General features: G+C 48.9%; 7 protein-coding genes across 12 annotated transcripts; 4 read left to right on the forward strand and 3 right to left on the reverse strand.

The window, feature by feature from the left end:
- The first annotated feature begins 108 nt into the window (after positions 1 to 108).
- On the forward strand, positions 109 to 1,137 carry LOC136195160 (motile sperm domain-containing protein 1-like). The gene is made up of 6 exons (XM_065984431.1): positions 109 to 263; positions 316 to 391; positions 446 to 572; positions 637 to 676; positions 730 to 933; positions 988 to 1,137. Exons 1-6 carry the CDS (start codon positions 137 to 139, stop codon positions 1,014 to 1,016), a joined length of 603 nt encoding a protein of 200 aa, XP_065840503.1. The 5' UTR covers positions 109 to 136; the 3' UTR covers positions 1,017 to 1,137.
- Positions 1,051 to 2,922, reverse strand: LOC136195159 (homeobox protein cut-like 1). Its single transcript, XM_065984430.1, has 4 exons — positions 2,815 to 2,922; positions 1,823 to 2,705; positions 1,311 to 1,762; positions 1,051 to 1,255 (listed from the first exon to the last, which is right to left on the reverse strand). The coding sequence occupies exons 2-3, from the start codon at positions 2,679 to 2,681 to the stop codon at positions 1,335 to 1,337; spliced, it is 1,287 nt and encodes a 428-aa protein (XP_065840502.1). The 5' UTR covers positions 2,682 to 2,705; positions 2,815 to 2,922; the 3' UTR covers positions 1,051 to 1,255; positions 1,311 to 1,334.
- LOC136195161 (AP-1 complex subunit sigma-2-like) lies at positions 2,873 to 3,698 on the forward strand. Its single transcript, XM_065984432.1, has 5 exons — positions 2,873 to 2,963; positions 3,025 to 3,203; positions 3,253 to 3,361; positions 3,423 to 3,458; positions 3,512 to 3,698. Exons 1-5 carry the CDS (start codon positions 2,961 to 2,963, stop codon positions 3,659 to 3,661), a joined length of 477 nt encoding a protein of 158 aa, XP_065840504.1. The 5' UTR covers positions 2,873 to 2,960; the 3' UTR covers positions 3,662 to 3,698.
- Positions 3,699 to 5,079: 1,381 nt separating this feature from the next.
- LOC136195693 (uncharacterized) lies at positions 5,080 to 8,751 on the forward strand. The gene is made up of 9 exons (XM_065985105.1): positions 5,080 to 5,389; positions 5,439 to 5,803; positions 5,981 to 6,080; positions 6,144 to 6,260; positions 6,315 to 6,602; positions 6,651 to 6,767; positions 6,823 to 6,939; positions 7,016 to 7,126; positions 8,459 to 8,751. The coding sequence occupies exons 1-9, from the start codon at positions 5,087 to 5,089 to the stop codon at positions 8,660 to 8,662; spliced, it is 1,722 nt and encodes a 573-aa protein (XP_065841177.1). The 5' UTR covers positions 5,080 to 5,086; the 3' UTR covers positions 8,663 to 8,751.
- Positions 8,752 to 8,950: 199 nt separating this feature from the next.
- LOC136195694 (U2 small nuclear ribonucleoprotein auxiliary factor 35 kDa subunit-related protein 2-like) lies at positions 8,951 to 11,092 on the forward strand. Of its 6 annotated transcripts, none has more exons than XM_065985108.1 (14): positions 8,951 to 9,018; positions 9,071 to 9,150; positions 9,208 to 9,241; positions 9,298 to 9,360; positions 9,415 to 9,550; positions 9,621 to 9,657; positions 9,708 to 9,733; positions 9,835 to 9,873; positions 9,936 to 10,021; positions 10,079 to 10,199; positions 10,261 to 10,353; positions 10,414 to 10,469; positions 10,522 to 10,631; positions 10,685 to 11,092. In XM_065985108.1, exons 1-14 carry the CDS (start codon positions 8,984 to 8,986, stop codon positions 10,990 to 10,992), a joined length of 1,224 nt encoding a protein of 407 aa, XP_065841180.1. In that variant the 5' UTR covers positions 8,951 to 8,983; the 3' UTR covers positions 10,993 to 11,092. The 6 variants fall into 6 exon arrangements, with proteins under 6 accessions (XP_065841180.1, XP_065841184.1, XP_065841178.1 ...); XM_065985112.1 differs by having other exon boundaries at positions 9,415 to 9,496; XM_065985106.1 differs by lacking the exon at positions 9,708 to 9,733 and having other exon boundaries at positions 9,621 to 9,698.
- Positions 11,093 to 13,290: 2,198 nt separating this feature from the next.
- Positions 13,291 to 15,329, reverse strand: LOC136195695 (gelsolin-like protein 1). The gene is made up of 12 exons (XM_065985113.1): positions 15,170 to 15,329; positions 15,025 to 15,114; positions 14,858 to 14,947; positions 14,681 to 14,776; positions 14,389 to 14,556; positions 14,240 to 14,332; positions 14,121 to 14,186; positions 14,017 to 14,053; positions 13,842 to 13,956; positions 13,705 to 13,787; positions 13,562 to 13,653; positions 13,291 to 13,509 (listed from the first exon to the last, which is right to left on the reverse strand). Exons 1-12 carry the CDS (start codon positions 15,248 to 15,250, stop codon positions 13,414 to 13,416), a joined length of 1,107 nt encoding a protein of 368 aa, XP_065841185.1. The 5' UTR covers positions 15,251 to 15,329; the 3' UTR covers positions 13,291 to 13,413.
- Positions 15,330 to 15,535: 206 nt separating this feature from the next.
- On the reverse strand, positions 15,536 to 17,549 carry LOC136195696 (gelsolin-like protein 2). The gene is made up of 12 exons (XM_065985114.1): positions 17,396 to 17,549; positions 17,255 to 17,344; positions 17,079 to 17,168; positions 16,920 to 17,015; positions 16,627 to 16,794; positions 16,479 to 16,571; positions 16,360 to 16,425; positions 16,270 to 16,306; positions 16,099 to 16,213; positions 15,961 to 16,043; positions 15,811 to 15,902; positions 15,536 to 15,752 (listed from the first exon to the last, which is right to left on the reverse strand). Exons 1-12 carry the CDS (start codon positions 17,474 to 17,476, stop codon positions 15,657 to 15,659), a joined length of 1,107 nt encoding a protein of 368 aa, XP_065841186.1. The 5' UTR covers positions 17,477 to 17,549; the 3' UTR covers positions 15,536 to 15,656.
- Between the last annotated feature and the right edge of the window lie 58 nt (positions 17,550 to 17,607).

A 17,607-nucleotide genomic window follows, 5' to 3' on the forward strand; every position in this document is an offset into this window, starting at 1 on the left:
TCGTAAGGCTAACGTATAGGCCGATGCACACTAGCGACGTAACGTAACGTAACGTAACGTAGCGTAACGTAACGGGGGCCGCATCGGCCTTATCTCTCTATCTACGCAAGCTATCTACGCGGTGCGTAGACTACGTATGATGCGCCAACGCAAGCGAAAAAAAACCGTTTTCCTTTCGCCTGAGCGTCTCGTCTTCAAGGAAACAGATCCAAAGGCGACACTAACAGTCTACAATCCATACGACGGCCCTGTATTCTATCGAGGTGACCTCGTAGATAAGGAGCTTCGTCTCCCAAACACTCGAATGCTTCTCAGTTCTATCTAACGTGCCCGAAAGGTTCATCGTCTCCGATCCAGAAGGATGTCTTCCCTCGGCATACCGCGTGGACATGTACGTCACCCAAAGTTTCGCGAATCCTTTCAAAAACACTCTCAAATATTTTAGCGCTGTTCAGTATCGCTTAGACGAAGAGGAAGATGCCAATGAAAAGGCGGATAATAAGTTCAAAATCGACTTATATTCGGAAGGCAAAGTATTGTTGGGAAGTAAAATTATTTTTGCTGAAATTCAGGTACAGCTACAGTATTAGGCAACAGGTGTGTGTAAGTATCTCATCTTTATGTCTCTGATGATAGACATCTAAACGAGAGGAAGACTCATTCAGACCTACGCGAGGTTATTCGACAAGGAGTTTACTTTTAAAATGCTCTGAATTGATTCTTTTGCAGAATCCTCTGTTCCCCGGCCAGCTGCATCAGCCACAACAAAGCATTCCCCCCGGCGTTCGGATGGCACCACGTCATCTCCTTTTATCATCATTATTGGGCTTTTCTGCGTTGGGATTTTGATTTGGCCTGATCCTGGCACGAGCAGATACACGTCTTTTATTGAAATTTCGACGAGTCATCGACTGCTGGCAGCGTATGTATTAGGTAAAGTGTTACGTGCTACGCATAATCTTTTCATTGGCGGCAATTTATGTGCAGGACTTATCACAGTGGCCATATTTAGATAGCTATAATATACCAGAGCGAGCGGAAAGACAGAGAGAGAGAGAGAGAGAGAGAGAGATTTATCATTTTCAGTACGACAGAAGCCTAGACAATAATAATAATAATAATAAAAGACAACGAGTCCGTGCTACATGACACCAGACACATAGACAAGAACACGTGCACACGTAGAATTACACAAAAAGCGCAGACAAACACAGACGCACTCTCAGTCTGAACTCCCATCCAAAGACAGCAAATACTGCACACAGAAAGCAAAAATCGTACGACGCACACTGACACTTTCTTTTAATTACCTTAATTTATTTGTAGTGCATCTGCTACACGGCCGGCGATTCTTCAGGTTTTACTTCAGGCGCCGCCGTCTTTTCTGGCGTCTTTTCTGGCGTCTTTTCTGGCGTCTTTTCCGCCGTCTTTTCCGCTTCCTCTTTCTCTTCCTCCGTCGATCCCCCGTGCTCTTCCTCCTCATTCGCCGGCGGCTCTTGCTCCGACAGACTCGTCTCCATCTTCATCCGATTTGCCTTCGCTCGTTGATTGTGAAACCAATTCGACACCGTATTGAATGGCAGCCCAAGTTCGGTCGCTCGGGAGGTTAACTCCTCTTTCGACGGTCGATTATTCTGCATGAACAGCTCCTGGAGCCCCGTCTTCTGTTCGTCCGTCAGCACGTGACGCACTCGTCTCGCCGTTGAAAGCACGGCTCCGTCTCCAAGCCCCGGAAGCGGCCGCTTACGCTGTCCACGACGCTCTTATGAAAAAATAAATTAAAATTATACCCCTATTTTCACTTTTCCCCCTAGCCTTATACCGTGTTGCAGTTTGATCAGAGCAGCGAGTCGCTTTTCGAATCCCTCCTCGTCTAGCCACAGCTTCATTCTCAAGTACGGCTGGCGACCGGAATTGTGCAGCGTTGCCCAAGGCTTTGGCTTGTTGAGCAAATTACTGAGCGCGCCCTGCGTCAACTTCACGATGTTCTCGCTGAACGCCGCCTGGCTGATGTGATGACTCGCAAGCAATTCCTGCACGCGCGTGGCTATGATCTTCGTATCGATTTCCTCCGCTTTCGTGACGGCCAACTTGATGTCGCTCGGCAGACCGGCGTTCACTTCGGCGAGCGTCTCCGCACTCACCGAACTCGCAACCGGCGAATAGAACGACGAATCCCCGCCGCCGCCGCCACCACCGGAAGCGGAAACGGAAGGAGTACCCGTGCCGCCCGTGCCGCGTGACGAAACCGACGACGACGACGGCGTTGGCGGCGGCGGCGCGATCGTCGAATCGAATTCGGGCACGATGATCGCCCCGTTCGGAAGAATGCTGATCTGCTTCGCCGTGAGCGGCAGAAGAAAACGCTTAACGCGCTGGCCCTGGGCGAGCGACGACGCCGACGCGGCGTCGATGAGACGCTGATACACTTCGTCGTCGTCGTGAGGTCCCGTCTCTTCGATTTCGACCAATTGCTCGCCGGACGGAAAGTGGAGTCGGAGTTCCTTGACGCGATGGCTGTTCGCCGCGACGGCGACGTCCGACGGCGTCGTCGGCGTCGGCGCGGCGGCGGCGGCGTCGGCGGCGGTGGCGGAACTCGCCGTTGCGGCGACCGACGCGTTCAATTCGGCGACGTTCGGCTCCGGCGGCGCTTTCGCTGAACTATCTTCCTTGTCCGACATCGTGATGAAACGTTGGGAGCGATTCTGGCGTTGGAAAAAAAACGGCGGATCACGCTTTCGTGCGAAGTGTGTTCATGCGGTGACGCGCCCCCCGATCGGGTAAATTCCGTCGATCGAATCTATACTTGCTTACTATTGGCTCTGATTATATGTGTAGCAATATTTAAGCGTTGGATGTTGAACCCGTGTGGAGAAGGTGAGGCCCACAAGATACAATAACGGACGTCCCGTATTCCTTTTTCGATCGTGTGCGCATGCTCTTATCGAACGCCTTTCGTTATGGTGAGACGACAGCGCTTTTTCGTCGTTTTTTCGGATTCTCAGTGGGCAAATTTTGTTCTAGATACACTACATGCTCTTGTTCAGCCGGCAGGGAAAACTGCGGCTGCAGAAATGGTACCAAGCGATGACGCAGAAGGAGAAGAAGCGAATTACGCGAGAAGTCGTGTCGACCGTGCTGTCGCGCAGATCGAAAATGTGCAATTTCTTGGAGTGGAAAGACCTGAAGATCATTTATAAGAGGTAAAATCATTGAATCAATGGAGAGGGGAGGAGCCAATTGTTTTTTCAGATATGCCAGTTTGTACTTTTGCGCCGCTGTCGACAAAGACGAGAACGAACTGATTGTACTCGAGCTGATTCATCGTTACGTTGAATTATTGGACAAATATTTTGGCAGTGTAAAAACAGCTATTAGTCATAATAACCAATTCGAAATGATTGTCTGCGTACTGTCTTTAGGTCTGCGAACTGGACATTATATTCAATTTTGAGAAGGTTGGTTAGAATTTTGAGAACGGCTTTAGACGCCTTTCACATTCGTTTTTTAGGCATACTTTATGCTGGACGAATTGGTCATCGGCGGCGAGATTCAGGAAACAAGCAAGAAGAACGTCGTCAAGGCGATTGCGGCTCAAGATCTCATGCAAGAAGAGACGGAAGCTATACGCGGTGTTCTGGACGAAATGGGAATTCCTTGATAGTAGTTTGGAAATAAAATCCGTCGCGTATGCCTAAGTGGAAGAATCCTTCAGGCGCGTTAGGTCAAGGTAAGAGAAAGGGAGGAGGTGTACGATTATAGACTCTTATCTATTGAGAGAATCCCCGCAGGATACGAATATTTTCTTAGAGTTGATAAGTTTTTTTAGCAACCACTTCCCCCTACAGGGTCCAAAGGGTAATCGTCGAGGCGGAGTTGCACGTTTACATATCCAAAACCTTTACTTTCTTTTCATTGCAATAGATAAATAAAGAGTAACCAACCAATCAGTGTGTCTAAGCAATTTTCATTTCTAACAGTCGTTTCGACGCGGCGTTGGAACGACGCTGAGAAAGTTCTTGAGTTGTTTATAGGTGCCGTTCGCGTAGATAGCCGTACACGCCGTACTAATCGCTTCCTTGTACTTATACCACTGCTGGCCTCCGCCGTCGGACGACCTTCTCTCGAACAGGGTTACCTCATAGGTCATGTTCTGGCACACGAACATGCCCAGGGGGTCGACGTCGGAACGGCATTCGACGTGGTGAAGCGTCTTCGGAATGCGCGTTTCGTCGTACGTGCATCTCACGACGGACGGACACAGGTGATTGCCGGTGCTGTTAAACAGCGGATGAGCCTTGAGATCGATGACCGAGGATGAGCACGAGACGTCGTCGAGAATTCGGTCCGAGTGGAGCGGCTGTAGACCGGTGTAAGTGCTGCTCAGCGTTTGTATACTTGACGGCAGGGATCGCTTGAAAAGACTTCGTATGGCTGATTCGCTTGTCTCTGTGATGGGTTCGCCGCGGCCGGTAGGCTGGCTTTGGGCGCCCAAGACCAGCGATAACAGCAAGCCGTAGTAGACTCCGCACGTCTTCATCTTCTTGTGGCTCTCTGTCGTTTTAGGAAATGAATTTGTGAATCGTTTCGAGTGCGTTTGCTTTATATACACACCTTTTCCAGCTAAGGGGAATGCAAATGGGGTAATGTTGAATGTCCGAGAACTCTAAGCGGATCTGTCTCGTCATCGTCACTGTGGCCGGCGGGCTGTGGTTCTAGCTGACATAGGAGCCAGCCAACTATTTATTATTCGTTCCGCGTCCTTTCCTGAAGTCGCAATGGTTGAGGAATTCCCAACTCTGACCCTGCTTTATCTCATTTCCGTCCACCTCGCGGCTGAACCGGTGCGCGTGCGGGCGACTGTGGCGCAACCCCAGGCGGTCTTTCCAGGAACACTGTACAATGAGCATGTACTTTTCCCTTTTGAGCAATTTCCGAAATTGCGTGCAATGCGGTAAAATAACCAATTCTCGAAGCAGAATTTGAATTTTACTTTAATGCTTTGTTTTTAATTAATTAAATCTTGAAATTGTCTTTATTACCATATCGAAACTTCCGCTTATCAAAGCGCGCGCTAATGCGAAAAATGCAGCGAGAATCGGTCGATTTGACGACAGTACAGCGCCAGATTGCGACTGTCCTCGACGATCATGAAGGCCGCGATCGCGAAGTCTCTCTCTTTACGAGCTTCATCACGAAAAAGCACTGGAAACCGGACGAGAGCCGCTCGCGCTGCGCAAGCCCGAAATGCAACAAGCGTTTCTCCCTTATCGAACGTCGATCCCACTGCCGACTCTGCGGCGACGTATTCTGCTCGAGCTGTTGCCAGTTCAAGCGAAAACTGAACACATACGCCCAACCGGATCCCCATCGCGGTCGAATGCATCGGGTTCGAATCTCGACGCGTACGCTTTTTTTCTTTTTACTCGCCGCCGCAGGTGTGCGCCGCCTGCTTCGACGACGGTCCCCAATTCGTCGGGCAATCGCGCTCGTGGACGGAACCCTTCCTCGTCGCGCGAAAGGCGATCAAAGGCGGGCGCGAAGTGATGCGACAGCGGCGGAGTCTGTCGCAACACGGCGCTTACTTCTTCTCCGTCGACAACGAACTCGAGCGACTTCTCAGGGGCTTTAAAGAACACGCCGGGTCTCTCGTCAAGGCGGTCGCCACCGAGATCTTTGGCTCGATGACCGTACCGAACTGGCAGAAGCGGAAGAGCTGGTGGGAAGACGCGAAAGAAGTGACAAACTGTTCTCTGTGCAACAGCAATTTTGGTGTTTTTTCGAAGTGGAAGCACCACTGCAGGTAAGAGATCAGTATAGAGTGCCGTTCAAAAGTAAAGCAGTATTGAGCCACTCTAAAGGTGTCTGGGAGGACATTTATCATAATGTACGTAGAAGAACGGTACTGTATATGTGAAACGTCTCGTAGATGCATGTACGTCTTCTGTGTTAGCAATTAGGTTCGTGTTTTCTTTTATAGGATTTGCGGGTTTGTCGTTTGCAACAACTGTTCCTCAGATGACCTTTTTCTATACCTTTTGGACGGCGAAACTTTTTGGGCTCTGAATGGACGGGAAGGGGTGAGCCGCTTGTCCAAGCGATTTTGATATTTAGTGAATCCGGTCTTTTTTTTTTGGTTTTAGTGTCCAGATAAAAAGCCCAGTACGCATCTGTTCATTCGCATCTGCTCCAAGTGCTTTGCATCGTTGGAGCAGAAGAAGTTGCAAGAACTGCACGAAACAAGTGAAATCGTCCAAGAGGTAAAACCCGAAAAAAAGAAATCCCTATATTTTAGTTGCACTCCGAGCCCTTAGGAGGAGTGCTTCATGTCAGAGCTCCTACTGATTCACAGCCAAATGATTCGATCCCAATCGAAAGTCCGAGACAGTCTGTCCATGTACCAGGATCTGATTCAGGAGCTTCGCATAGACGAAACGGGTCCAACGAGAGAATCCAGCACTCCCGAATGGCTCAATCTCATCGCTAAACACCAAGGCGATCTTTCCGACGCTTTGGCAAAATTCGCCGTCAAATTGCGAAAGGCAAAAAATTTCCGACCGCGCACAGACGGCCAAGTTGTTCTCCTGAAAAAATTTCTCAAGGTTGGTGTCCGAATAGTAGAAGATGCCTTTATCTATTTTTTGAGAAAGTCTAAGGGAAGCGTTTATGAAGAATGCATGGTGACATTTCGGCAACTGAAGCGTACAATCGAAGTCTATTTGCCTGAGGATCTCATCAAGACCATACAAAGTCGTCTCGATTTCGTGGTAAGGCTTTTATACAAATCTCAAACATTTTATTTTCTTACATGTACCTACGTAGGCCATGAGGAACACGCATCTCGTTGCTAAGCAGCTAGTGTACGAGTCGATCCGCCTACAGGCGAAGTTTGCTCTCGCGACCGAAAAACTAGTTGAGGCTTGCTTGGAACTGGAGTCGGTACGCGCTCGATCCCGTGGGACTCGATTGTCTCGTTTACGTCCGGCTCCTTTTTCCCCCCTCCCACCCCCTCTAGATCTCCGAGCGAGAATTTCGAGATTGCGTCGAAACGTCCACGCATGAATGGGTGAAAGGCTGGGACGAGGCGTCGGAGCAAATCGAGCAGCTACTCCGGCTTCACCTCAAAGTAAGTCTAAGTCTCACTCTCTGATCGGCCCGGGGGGGCCGCGCGCGTACGGGAGGGGCAAACGGGGAGTGCACGGGTAAAGGGGCATCAGGGTTTCCTCGTTTCCGCTACCGCGTCGTTTGGCCCGTTCTCATGCGTAAATCGTTATATTTGGATAAAGAAAATACTTTTCATCTGCACACCTCGAAAGAATAAAATCTAATCGCTCAAGCTAATTTATTCCTTCATTGAAGATATATCGCCTAACTTTTTTGCTACTATATGGACGGAGTCTCTTATTGATTCTTACAACCGACGGGTGACGGTGCTTTTTTCCCGACCTTGCTGAGAAAGGCGTCCAATTGTTGGTAACCGTCCGTCGCATATTGCGCCACGCACCCGACGTCAATCATAGTTTGGTTTGAAAATACCTTCTCGCCTTCATTTCTGCACGTTCTCCGGTGCAGAACGGTTATTTCGTACTGAATCGTTTTGCACTCGAACATGCCCAACGGGTCGACGTCGAATTTGCACCTGAAATGGCAGAGTTGCTTCGGCGTGCGCGTTTCGTCGTAGTCGCTACTGCAGTCCTGTACGTGAGGACATAGCAAGCTGTCGTCGTTCTTGCCGGACATAGGATCGTCGACGGCGTTGTTGTCATCTTTGTCGTTTGTCTTGCCCAAGCTTCTGAACTGTCTCAAGCCCACTGAAGTTTGGGCGAGAGTGTTCAAGTGTTCAGGCAATCCGTCAAAGAATTTAGTTTGCAGCTCCGCCGTGGAGAAGTTTCTGCCGTTCCTGCACGAACTGATCGCCGCTCCTTGGCTGCGAACGACGGCGACGACGAGAAGACAAAGGCCGATTCCTCGCATATCTATAGTGTCGGTTTGATGGTTCTTTAATTTGCTGACTCGTTTTCTGACTCGCTGTCAACTTGTGTCTTTCCAAAGCGAGCGTGCCTGACATTTATACAGTCCCACAATGAAGTAATTAATTTAGGGTCAACGACTTACTCGAGAAGGCGGCAACCGGGATTGGTCCCCCCCGCGCGCGAACGCGCATAGGCGATTTCCCCCGAAAAGTAACCCGGTTTAGTTCCGCGTTTACGCCTGCCCGCGTAAACAGCGTTGCATGAGCCCACGCTTCCCCTCATCCACGCCTTTCCGTTCACTTCGTCATTGAAACTGTTTGTATAGACAGATTAGCTCATTTCCTGTGCGACCTCGTTGCCGGCCGAGGTCGGGGTCGACCCATTATAGCATGCGTTGGCGTTTTCGCGAGATTGGGGCGGTTTGCGGTTTCCATATCGTGCTAGGAATGATAATTTTTTTGGTACTGACAATCAGTGTCCTTTAGGGTGATGGAAAGCGTTACATTCGGCTTCGGACGTCGGAACTTGAAAAGGTCGGCAAAGAAAAGGCGCTGAAGGCGGTGATGGAGAGAATTTATTTGGTCTTGGAGGAGACGAGTCGGCAATTTGAAACGAAGTCCTCCGCCGAGAAATTCAAAGGCAGTAAAAGAATCCTTGCGGATGTGATGAAGACTATTAGAAACTCCTGAGTTCGTTGCCCACACACAACAGTTCATTTTTTTTTATCGTGTTAGCAGTTACTCTGACGGCGTTTGGGCTATTTTATATCGACCTTTCATCTTTTCCTATAGGAAAAATGCCGATCGAACCAACGCCTGGTAATCGTTGCCGTGGTAACGGTAGACTTTTCCTGAGTTCGAAATGAAAGTGAGTGGACAGAAAACGCTTTAGGGCGATGCGATATCAGCGTGCAAAGTCGTGTTGCCGTATTTTTCCGGGTTGTGGCGCTAAACCCGCCTTGTAAGGTAACTCCCGGATTTGTCAACAGTCCTCGCTTGAGAAAGCTGAAAATGAACGCTCTGTCAGTGCTCGAAGGAACTTCAAAGTACAGTCAAAACGCTCTAAAGGCCTTCTCTAACATCGTCGCGCGAAAACAGTCGCAAGGATCGAAGAAAAGCGCTCAAAAAAGAACGACGACGAACGAAGAGGCAAATCCTCGCCAGAACGCGCGAAGAAGGTTATCTAGAAAGTCCAAACGCGACAAATACAAACTAAAGACGAACGTTTCGAGCAGAAGAAGCGTCTCTAGAAGCAGTTTCAGGACACGAGTAACTAGTAGAGAACGAGCCACGATGAGAAAAGTACTAAAGGTGAGATGATGTAGATTGAAGATGGAAGAAAGTGAAAGAAAATTAGAGGAGCAAGATCGACTCGAAGAGATCAAGAGGTTCGAACTTTCACATCAGAAGATGTCCATATGTATCTCGATTAATCATGCAAGCAGTCACGAAGAGAAATTGCTCTGGCTAGAACGGGAGAAGGAATTTCAGAGAAAGTTGACAGATGAAAAGGTGGACATCGAGGTGAGCGCGTCGCGCGGCCGGGAATCGGAAGGGGGAGACGCGCTGCATCCCAGCGTGAGACCCGACATATGAAAATGGAATAACTAAACACAGGAAATGAACCGAAGCTTTTGCATCTCATTAGCGCCGCTCTCGAGAAGCGACTGACGACGAATGTGAAGGTGAAAGGACGGGAGAGGAGGGGAAAAAGAGAAGACAGGAGGTGCATTAGGAAAAAAACGACGACAATTGCACAACGTATCCTGCTCTGAGAATCGTCTCGAAATTAGTTCTCGGGCAGCTCAAACTTCGTTATTATTATTATAATTCCTTGATTTTGTTTCCTTGAATCGACACAGGAGGAGACGATCGTCGCCCCGAGATCTCCGCCAAGAGAGGTGAGACCAAGAACGCTCTCTGTTTTTTAAAAGAATACCTAACTTCTACTACGTTCTATAAGACGTGGCATAATCCTTCGGCTCCTGATCAGACGATAGCCGACTGTTCATTCTACGCGAAAACTGGAGCGTGCAGATACGGCGAAAGGTGCGATCGAGGGGCAGTTTGTTTAGATAGCGTTTTAGAATTGCCGTCCCATTCTAGGTGCTCTAGGCATCATTCGCGTCCCGTTATAAGTCGGACGCTTCTCATAGCCAACATGTTCAGTAGCGTCGAACTCGACCAACAAGTACTGGATGAAATCGATCACGACGTCGAACTAGAGGTTAGTCAAGAGCAAGAGGAGAGGGGTCTACGTGCTAGAGTGCGGGGTTCCGTCTATACAGTACGACGAACGCGAAGCCTACGAGAAATTTGTCGATTTTTACGCCGATATCCGGCCCGCGTTTGAGGAGGCTGGCAACGTTGTCAACCTAATGGTTCGTGTTTTCATAAACGAGTAGTCTTTCCTCTGTATAAAGGGCTTCTTGTTTGTGTAGGTATGCTGCAATTACGAGCCTCACTTGAGAGGGAACGTATACGTCGAATACGCTCGGTGAATAGAGAAGCGTCGCGCCGTCGGAGAATCGCTTCGATTTATCTTTTAGCGAAGAAGAAGCGAGTCGTGCCTTTGCTGCTTTCAACGGGCGCTGGTACGCTCAAAAGCAGTTGTCCGTTCAATATTGTCCGGTAACCGATTGGAAGTCGGCTGTGTGCGGTAAGAACATGCCGCCCTTTCGGTCAATCTGCTCGATTAGTTAAGTACTCTAGGCTTGTTTCATCGTCGCAGGTGCCCTAAAGGTAAACACTGTAGTTTCCTTCACGTTTTCTCGACTCCCAGTCGAGATTCGGAACGCCGCCGCCGCCGCCACCGCCACCGTCATCGGCATCGCTCGTCGCGATCTAGAAGTCGAAGTAGATCGCGACGACGATCTCGTAGCAGAGAACGTCGCCATCGACGGAAAGAGTCTCGACGGCGGCGACGTCGGTCGAGAAGCGACGACGACGACGACGACAACGACGACAGTCGAGGCCGTCGTCGGCGTCGTCATCATCATCATCATTCCGATTGCGAATGAGAAAAGTTGAGCATTGCCAATTGCACACACGCATGTTCTTCTTCTTCTTCTAACTGTGCATCTACACTACAAATTTAGCTATGCAAGCTATTTGACCGTCGCCACCGACTCTCGGTGTTCCATTCGGGTTTTTTTTTGAGTTCTCAATTGAAGAAGAATGGCTGCTTCTGCTTCTTGGAATCGCAGCCCGCGCTTAGGCGACGGCTCTGGAGAACACGAACGACTCCGCGAACGTTGCTCTCAGTGACGCATCTCTCCAGGTTCAGTATGGGAACGACGAGAGTTTTCTCGATTGTCTTGCAGTGTTCGGCGAAAATCGGGTTCACTGGCCTGCACTGGATCTCGGTGATTGTCGACGGTATTCGGGTGTAGTTCGTCGAGCAGACTGGTGTCGGTCGGCAGTAGACGGCGCCACTGGAGATGAGAGTGTTCTGTTCGATGATCTGCTTGCAAGGAGACGTCGATGCGAAATTGCGGTCTATCAGCTCCAGCGACTCGCGTAGGGGACGGCACTTTCCGCACTGTAGTGAGGTCAGTTGTCCAGTTGACACGGCAAATATGCTCAAGGCAAAGAAGACGAGAAATCCAGGCATCGTTCTTGGAGATAGTGAGTCTAGCAGTGAATGATTCGAAGAGCCTAATCTTGTGCCTTTTTATAAGGGTCTGACAATTTTCCCGTGTGACCCCAAGGGCCGGTCTCCCGAGGAAGTAGATCTCCTCTTTCCCTGGCCGTTTCTATTAGAGCAATTTGCTATGTATATTATTTACATTGCAGGACGATTCCAAATGGCGTACTTTCGCCACGTTTGCTGGTAACAGTCCCTTTGTGTGTCTTCAGGAAATGGGCCTCCTTTCCCGGTATGTCTTGTGACACGCGTTTGTATGTATACATAGACCGCATTTGCTTCCCATGACGTCAGTTTCATTTTCTGTCTTCTGACTCGTTAGTCCACTGGCAGTCAGTTGACAACTAGCCACTGGCAGTCGATCATGCAGAAGATTAATCCGAGCCCACGGACTTCCTCGTTCAAAGTCCGTCGCATTTTTATCTTAGAAGTCGGTAGTTGGGATTATGTGCCAGTGTTACTGTGTTGTAAGATAAACTACTGGTGTTTAGCGCTAAATGCGTATTTCTACCCGGGCTATTGTACTGTCACGGTGAAGATATGTAACTAGGTCAGGTTGGGTCAAAAATTGCAAGGATAAACTATATCCCTACATGACTAAATGCATTTTTGTACCCGAGCATAATAGGACTCAAAGAGGACCCCTGTCAGGATAAACTACCGTCACATAGACTGATAAACTCTGCTCGATGCGTTTTTGTACCCGCTTACCGGGAATACGATAGGCCACTCGATCTTTACTCACATCGCCGATAGGTCTTTCTCGTGATAACGAGCTAGATTGTATAATGACAGTAAATGGCACATTCGAATCAAATAGTTCATCATTTATTTTTTAAATGCTATTGAAACGACACCGAGCACAACTACAATACTGATACTAGCAGCTGAATAAAGTTCTAACTGTTCCTCATGTCTAGGACAAGGATCTGGTTTCACAAGCAACTCCGATGCTAGCGACTCTGACGACTTCGCGCAAGCCCACCCGACCTCCGACATTGCACTTCTCTTGCTTCAGAACTGGAACTGTCATATTTCGTTGAAAGCAGAACGACGACGAAAACGAGGGATGCAATTGAGTGCACTTGACTTCGGGAAGATCGACTGGATGTCTCATCTTGTCTGAGCTGCACACGTATTCGATTTTGCACAGGCCATCCGTAGTCACTTCAGGAGTCCGATCTTGACAGGCTGGGTAACCATGCTGAAGGTATTTGTTCATTTGATCGTTGAAATTCCTCAAAGTTATTAGAGTAGCGACCTGACATTCGGAACAGGTCTGCTCGACTAGTTGTCCGCACGCAAGTGCCATCAAAGGCAAGAAGAAAAGAAAACTTGCTGACCCAGACATCGATGCTGTACTTGAATGTTCAACTGAGCTGGAACTGATGCTAGGTAGACCAAATCACTGCTCTTTTATACAGCAGAGGGGGAGCTGATCCAATATCGCGGCCCGCCTGTGGAGAATCGGCATTTTCCCCTCATCTAGGGAAGTGGATATCCTTCGCAGGCAGCTGCTGTTGTTGCTGCCGCCCAACGCCACAGAAATGTAGGGGAAAGTTGCATCCTGGAACCCCTTGTGACACAAACCGCATTCCTGGTTTTAAGGAAGGCGGGGGAACTGGGTCGGGGGGAAAACCCCTCGCTAAGTAACGCGGCGGACGGCAACGAATGCAAGCGCATCATTCTTTTTATTTCAACGACATTCAACTGCAGCAACCAAGCACAAGACACATGCAGGCACTCTACTCTAGAACGCGATTCGTGAGTTCCAACTCAGCGGTGAGCCCCGGTTTTAGACGAAACAAGCCTTGAAGCCTTCTTCTTCTCTCTTGCCTTCGATAATGACGGTGACAGGCACGAAAGGATGCTCCGTTTTCATCAAGTAGTTCTAAGAAGGAGAACGTTGCATGGAGAGGAGTGACGTTTCCTTCTACACCTACATGGGCAAACTCCATGCCCTTTTTCCTTTCGTCCGGACTGGCTCCCTTGCCAATCCACACGTAGCAAGCAGCGCCCGAATCGACAATAAAAGCTGAGGAAGAAATGAAACAGGTCGGGTTAGTAAGCGATCTATATGATTAACCGTCATTCGTATCAAGTTGGTCTCTGGACAGTTTCCCTCTGGCCACTTCTGTGCACTTGAGCGTGCCATCGGCATCACTGACTCTAAGATTTTTAGTAAAGGTGAAGGGAATTATCTTAGCAGTTATTGTTTCGTACTTGAGAAGCACTGTTTCTGTAGCTTTGACTTCGCTGTCTTTTGCCGCTTTGGGGGTTTTGCCACCCTCTGGAAGATGGGTGTAGAATTTGTGACCCGGCGACATGTCGTTTTCGTCTGAACGAAAGGAACGAGAGGTCAACTAATTAAAATTAGCCAAATGGCTTCGCTTGGTACCAAGGGTCTCCACGTTGGCCTTTCCTCCCCTATCACTCTACAGTGGAAAGGGCAATCCATAGAAAGTACTCTTTTGCGATTTACAATATAATACATTACTGTACCTTGAGGCCTTGGATGTACTGAAGAGCCTTGAACTTCTCATCCTTATTGCAACTGGAACCGTTCCACTGAAAGCAAGATGATAGATACTATCTGCGCACAATCTTATTGCTATTACTACCTGGTAGATCTCAAGACCTTTGTCCAGTACAAAAACGTCACCTGATAAAAGCGACTCCCGGAACAGAGGCACTTCTTTCACAAATATTTTCCTCTGAACAAAAAAAGGGGATATACAGGCTAGGATGCACCCTCTCTAATGGCTCTCGCCTTTTCCCCTTTGAAGTGAAGCAACCTTGGCTGGTACTCTTTCGGACCGACATGTCGGAATCCGGTATCGGCTCCCCCTTTCATCAGCGTCATCGCCGGAAAGTAGGTCTTGAACAAGTCGGATTCATATCCCTGCACTTCGCGATGTTGAACTGGCTTGTCATCGAGCTAAAAAAAGAGTTGCCCCTGATTAGATAAGTGCCAACATATAGAATGGAATCGTAGCGCACGCCGCGGAACGCGCAAAAACTCTCGGCGCCCCGCGTGAGGACGCGTCCCAGCCCATTTATACCAGCGTATCCAGCTCGACCGTCTTGTAAGCAGCCGTGCCGTATTCGTCTTGCGTCGAATACTTTCCAATCCAGAAATGAACGTCGTACAGAAGCTCCTACGACGACGAAAACCCGAAAAACGTCCGTGCCACGCGCCGCAGGGAGGGGGCGTCTCTTTAGGGAGAAAAATTCCTTACGTCGCTAGGTGGTTTCTTGTACGTGTTGAGAATGATGTACGAGTCGCCAGTGAAGAACTTTCCGTGGTCGTCCGTCGGCCAGTGGGTCACCTGCGCGGATTGTCAAAACATGGGCAAACAAAGGGGGTCCCCGAAGGGGGCGGGCCCAGTAGAACAAGAGCACTAACCTTGAACTTGACGATGCGCCAAACTTGAACACCCACATTCGCGCCGGCATTCGTCCATGCGACTTCGGTTTCCGCCGACGCCTTTTTGACCTGTATGAACGCTAATGAATCGACGGAATCGGACAATGGTTCTGTAGCGCCGCACGTTTCGTTCCAAATCGGACCCGAATAGGGATAGGTTGCTGTCCTTATAGTCGTACTTCTTCGCTTTTACCAATCCACTCATCGTTTAGGCGTCAAAACCGGTAAGAACACACAGGCGAGAATACACAGGCGAGACTGTGATCCGGATTAGACTGACGTCACGTACAGTACCCGGGCGCTGGAGGGGCTGTATTCGCGGTCGTTACGAAGGTAAGCTGAGCTCAGTCGCGGCCGTCACGCGCCTGCCACACAGGATTTTTCCGCGTTCAGAGAAGATTGCTGCATGGACGTCTTTGGTGGGGAATGTCTCCTTGTGATGAAAGGCAAGATTCCGGGCAATTCCCTTTCTATGGCGGAGACAGCAAAATGCACGCAAGCGCTTCTATAGTCACGTTTCAACGACAACCACACCATAAAAAGAAAAAAAAATGTTCATGCCAGACACTCTACTCTAGAATTGACGTCCAAAGCTGTCGAGGCTCCCCATTTTAGGAGAAACAAGCCCTAAAGCCTTCTTCTTCGTGTTGGCCTTCGATAATGACAGTAACAGGCACAAAAGGATGATCCGTTTTCATCAAGTAGTTCTAAGAAAAAGAACCCGTGTGTCGCAGGATGGAGAAACGAGTTTTTTGTTTCACATACGTGAGCAAACTCCATGCCCTTTTTCCTTTCATCCGGACTGGCTCCCTTGCCAATCCACACGTAGCAAGCAATGCCCGAATCGACAATAAAAGCTGAAAAAAAAGATTTAGCAAAACCGGCTCTATCAGCGAGTGCTTGCTTATACAATACCGTCATTCGAATCAAGCATAGATTTAGACAGACTTCCTCTAGCCACTTCTTCGCAGTCCAACGTGCCGTCGGCATCGCTGACTCTATTTTAGTTGCAGAAAATTTACATAAGTATCTCAGGCAAGCATCGTTTCCTACTTGAGAAGCACTTTTTCTGTAGCTTTGACTTCGCTGTCTTTTGGGGCCTTGAGCGGTTCACCGCCCTCTGGAAGATAGGTGTAGAATTTGTGAGTCTGGGCCATGGTGCGCTCCTCTGGAAAGGAACAATTAGAGATTTGATCCTAGATCACTGACTGTTTTTCTCTGTACCAAGGGTCTCCACTTTGGGTTTGCCACTTCTGTCACTCTACAGTGGAGAGACAATCTATGGAAGAACGTGATTAGCGCGTTATACGGTACCTTGAGTCCTTGGATGTACTGAAGGGCCCTGAATTTCTCATCCTTATTGGCACTGGAACCGTTCCACTGTAAGTCATAGCGCAATGTCAATACTACTACTAACACTGTTATTATTATACCTGAAAGATCTCAAGACCTCTGTCGAGTATGAAAACGTCGCCTGATGAAAGCGTCTCCCTGAACATCTTCACCTCCTTCACGGTAACTTTTTTCTGATAAAAAAAAGATATTGACCAAAGAACACCTCTCTCATTGGCTCTCAATCACCTTTTCCCCTTTGACATGAAGCAATCTTGCTACGTACTCTTTCGGATCGACGTGTCGGAATCCAGAATTGGCGCCGCCTTTCATCAACGTTATTGTCGGAAAGTAAGTCTTGAACAAATCAGATTCGTATCCCTGCACTTCGCGATGCTGAACCGGCTTGTCATCAAGCTAAAAAACAGAGACACCAAGTCAGGTATGCTAATTAAATTAAATAAGAATTTAAAAAATTTTAATTATTAGAATAGCGCACGCGCAGGCCGACGATCGAACGAGGGCGAAAAATTCCTCCTTACCAGCGTATCCAATTCGACCGTCTTGTACGCGGCCGTACCGTACTCATCTTGCGTCGAATACTTCCCAATCCAAAAGTGAACGTCATAGAGAAGCTCCTACGAAAGAAAACACAGAACGCCCTCGTCTCGGAACGATATAGGGGAAGCCATCGCTCTCACGTCGCTAGGCGGCGTTTTGTACGTATTCAGAATAATGTACGAGTCGCCGCTGTAAAACTTGCCGTTGTCTTCTCCCGGCCACTTGGCCACCTGAAGGTCGAGATAGCGTAAATAGTTTTCCTCGCGCGCGAGACAAAGAAGACGAGTGGGCGGTCCCAAAGCCGGACTTTTCTGACCTTGAACTTCACGATGCGCCAAACTTGAATGCCTACTTTCTTGCCAGCGTTGGCCCATGCCGTTTCGGTTTTTGCGGACGCCTTTTTGATCTACGAGCGCTAATAAACGATGAAATCGAGCCACGTCGCGAGGTTCTCTACGTTTCGTTCCAAATCGGAACCGAACAAAGCAAGATTGCTGTCTTTGTAGTCGTATTTTTTCGCTTTTACTAATCCACTCATCGTTTCGGCGTCGAACCCGGTAGGAATCAGGAGAGCAAGTGAAAACGGAGGGCGTTTGGAATGTCTTGACGTCACGTCCTCCGGCCTCCGGAAGCGGTACCGTCAATATAGCTTTTGTGCTTGTGGCTCGC

The sequence above is a fragment of the Oscarella lobularis genome, chromosome 14 (assembly GCF_947507565.1).
Source record: "Oscarella lobularis chromosome 14, ooOscLobu1.1, whole genome shotgun sequence".
In the NCBI taxonomy this organism is placed as follows: Eukaryota; Metazoa; Porifera; class Homoscleromorpha; order Homosclerophorida; family Oscarellidae; genus Oscarella; species Oscarella lobularis.

Bases quoted from the DNA above. Each gene is read 5' to 3' on its own strand.
- LOC136195160 (XM_065984431.1), top strand. From the start codon at position 137: ATGATGCGCCAACGCAAGCGAAAAAAAACCGTTTTCCTTTCGCCTGAG. The intron at 392-445 runs GTACGTCACCCA...CAAATATTTTAG, and splicing joins TCGGCATACCGCGTGGACAT to CGCTGTTCAGTATCGCTTAG. The intron at 677-729 runs GTTATTCGACAA...ATTCTTTTGCAG, and splicing joins CTCATTCAGACCTACGCGAG to AATCCTCTGTTCCCCGGCCA.
- LOC136195159 (XM_065984430.1), bottom strand. From the start codon at position 2,681: ATGTCGGACAAGGAAGATAGTTCAGCGAAAGCGCCGCCGGAGCCGAAC. The intron at 1,763-1,822 runs GTATAAGGCTAG...TTTTTTCATAAG, and splicing joins TCTGATCAAACTGCAACACG to AGCGTCGTGGACAGCGTAAG.
- LOC136195161 (XM_065984432.1), top strand. The intron at 3,204-3,252 runs GTAAAATCATTG...TTGTTTTTTCAG, and splicing joins CTGAAGATCATTTATAAGAG to ATATGCCAGTTTGTACTTTT. The intron at 3,362-3,422 runs GTAAAAACAGCT...TACTGTCTTTAG, and splicing joins TGGACAAATATTTTGGCAGT to GTCTGCGAACTGGACATTAT.
- LOC136195693 (XM_065985105.1), top strand. From the start codon at position 5,087: ATGCAGCGAGAATCGGTCGATTTGACGACAGTACAGCGCCAGATTGCG. The intron at 5,390-5,438 runs GTTCGAATCTCG...TCGCCGCCGCAG, and splicing joins ATCGCGGTCGAATGCATCGG to GTGTGCGCCGCCTGCTTCGA. The intron at 5,804-5,980 runs GTAAGAGATCAG...TTTCTTTTATAG, and splicing joins AAGTGGAAGCACCACTGCAG to GATTTGCGGGTTTGTCGTTT.
- LOC136195694 (XM_065985106.1), top strand. From the start codon at position 8,984: ATGAACGCTCTGTCAGTGCTCGAAGGAACTTCAAA. The intron at 9,874-9,935 runs GTGAGACCAAGA...ACGTTCTATAAG, and splicing joins CGAGATCTCCGCCAAGAGAG to ACGTGGCATAATCCTTCGGC. The intron at 10,354-10,413 runs GTTCGTGTTTTC...TTGTTTGTGTAG, and splicing joins GCAACGTTGTCAACCTAATG to GTATGCTGCAATTACGAGCC.
- LOC136195695 (XM_065985113.1), bottom strand. From the start codon at position 15,250: ATGAGTGGATTGGTAAAAGCGAAGAAGTACGACTATAAGGACAGCAAC. The intron at 14,777-14,857 runs GTAAGGAATTTT...TCGTCGTCGTAG, and splicing joins ACAAGAAACCACCTAGCGAC to GAGCTTCTGTACGACGTTCA. The intron at 13,510-13,561 runs GTAGGTGTAGAA...TCTCCTTCTTAG, and splicing joins AGGGCATGGAGTTTGCCCAT to AACTACTTGATGAAAACGGA.
- LOC136195696 (XM_065985114.1), bottom strand. From the start codon at position 17,476: ATGAGTGGATTAGTAAAAGCGAAAAAATACGACTACAAAGACAGCAAT. The intron at 17,345-17,395 runs GTAGAGAACCTC...TAGCGCTCGTAG, and splicing joins GTTCCGATTTGGAACGAAAC to ATCAAAAAGGCGTCCGCAAA. The intron at 17,016-17,078 runs GTGAGAGCGATG...TTTCTTTCGTAG, and splicing joins ACAAAACGCCGCCTAGCGAC to GAGCTTCTCTATGACGTTCA.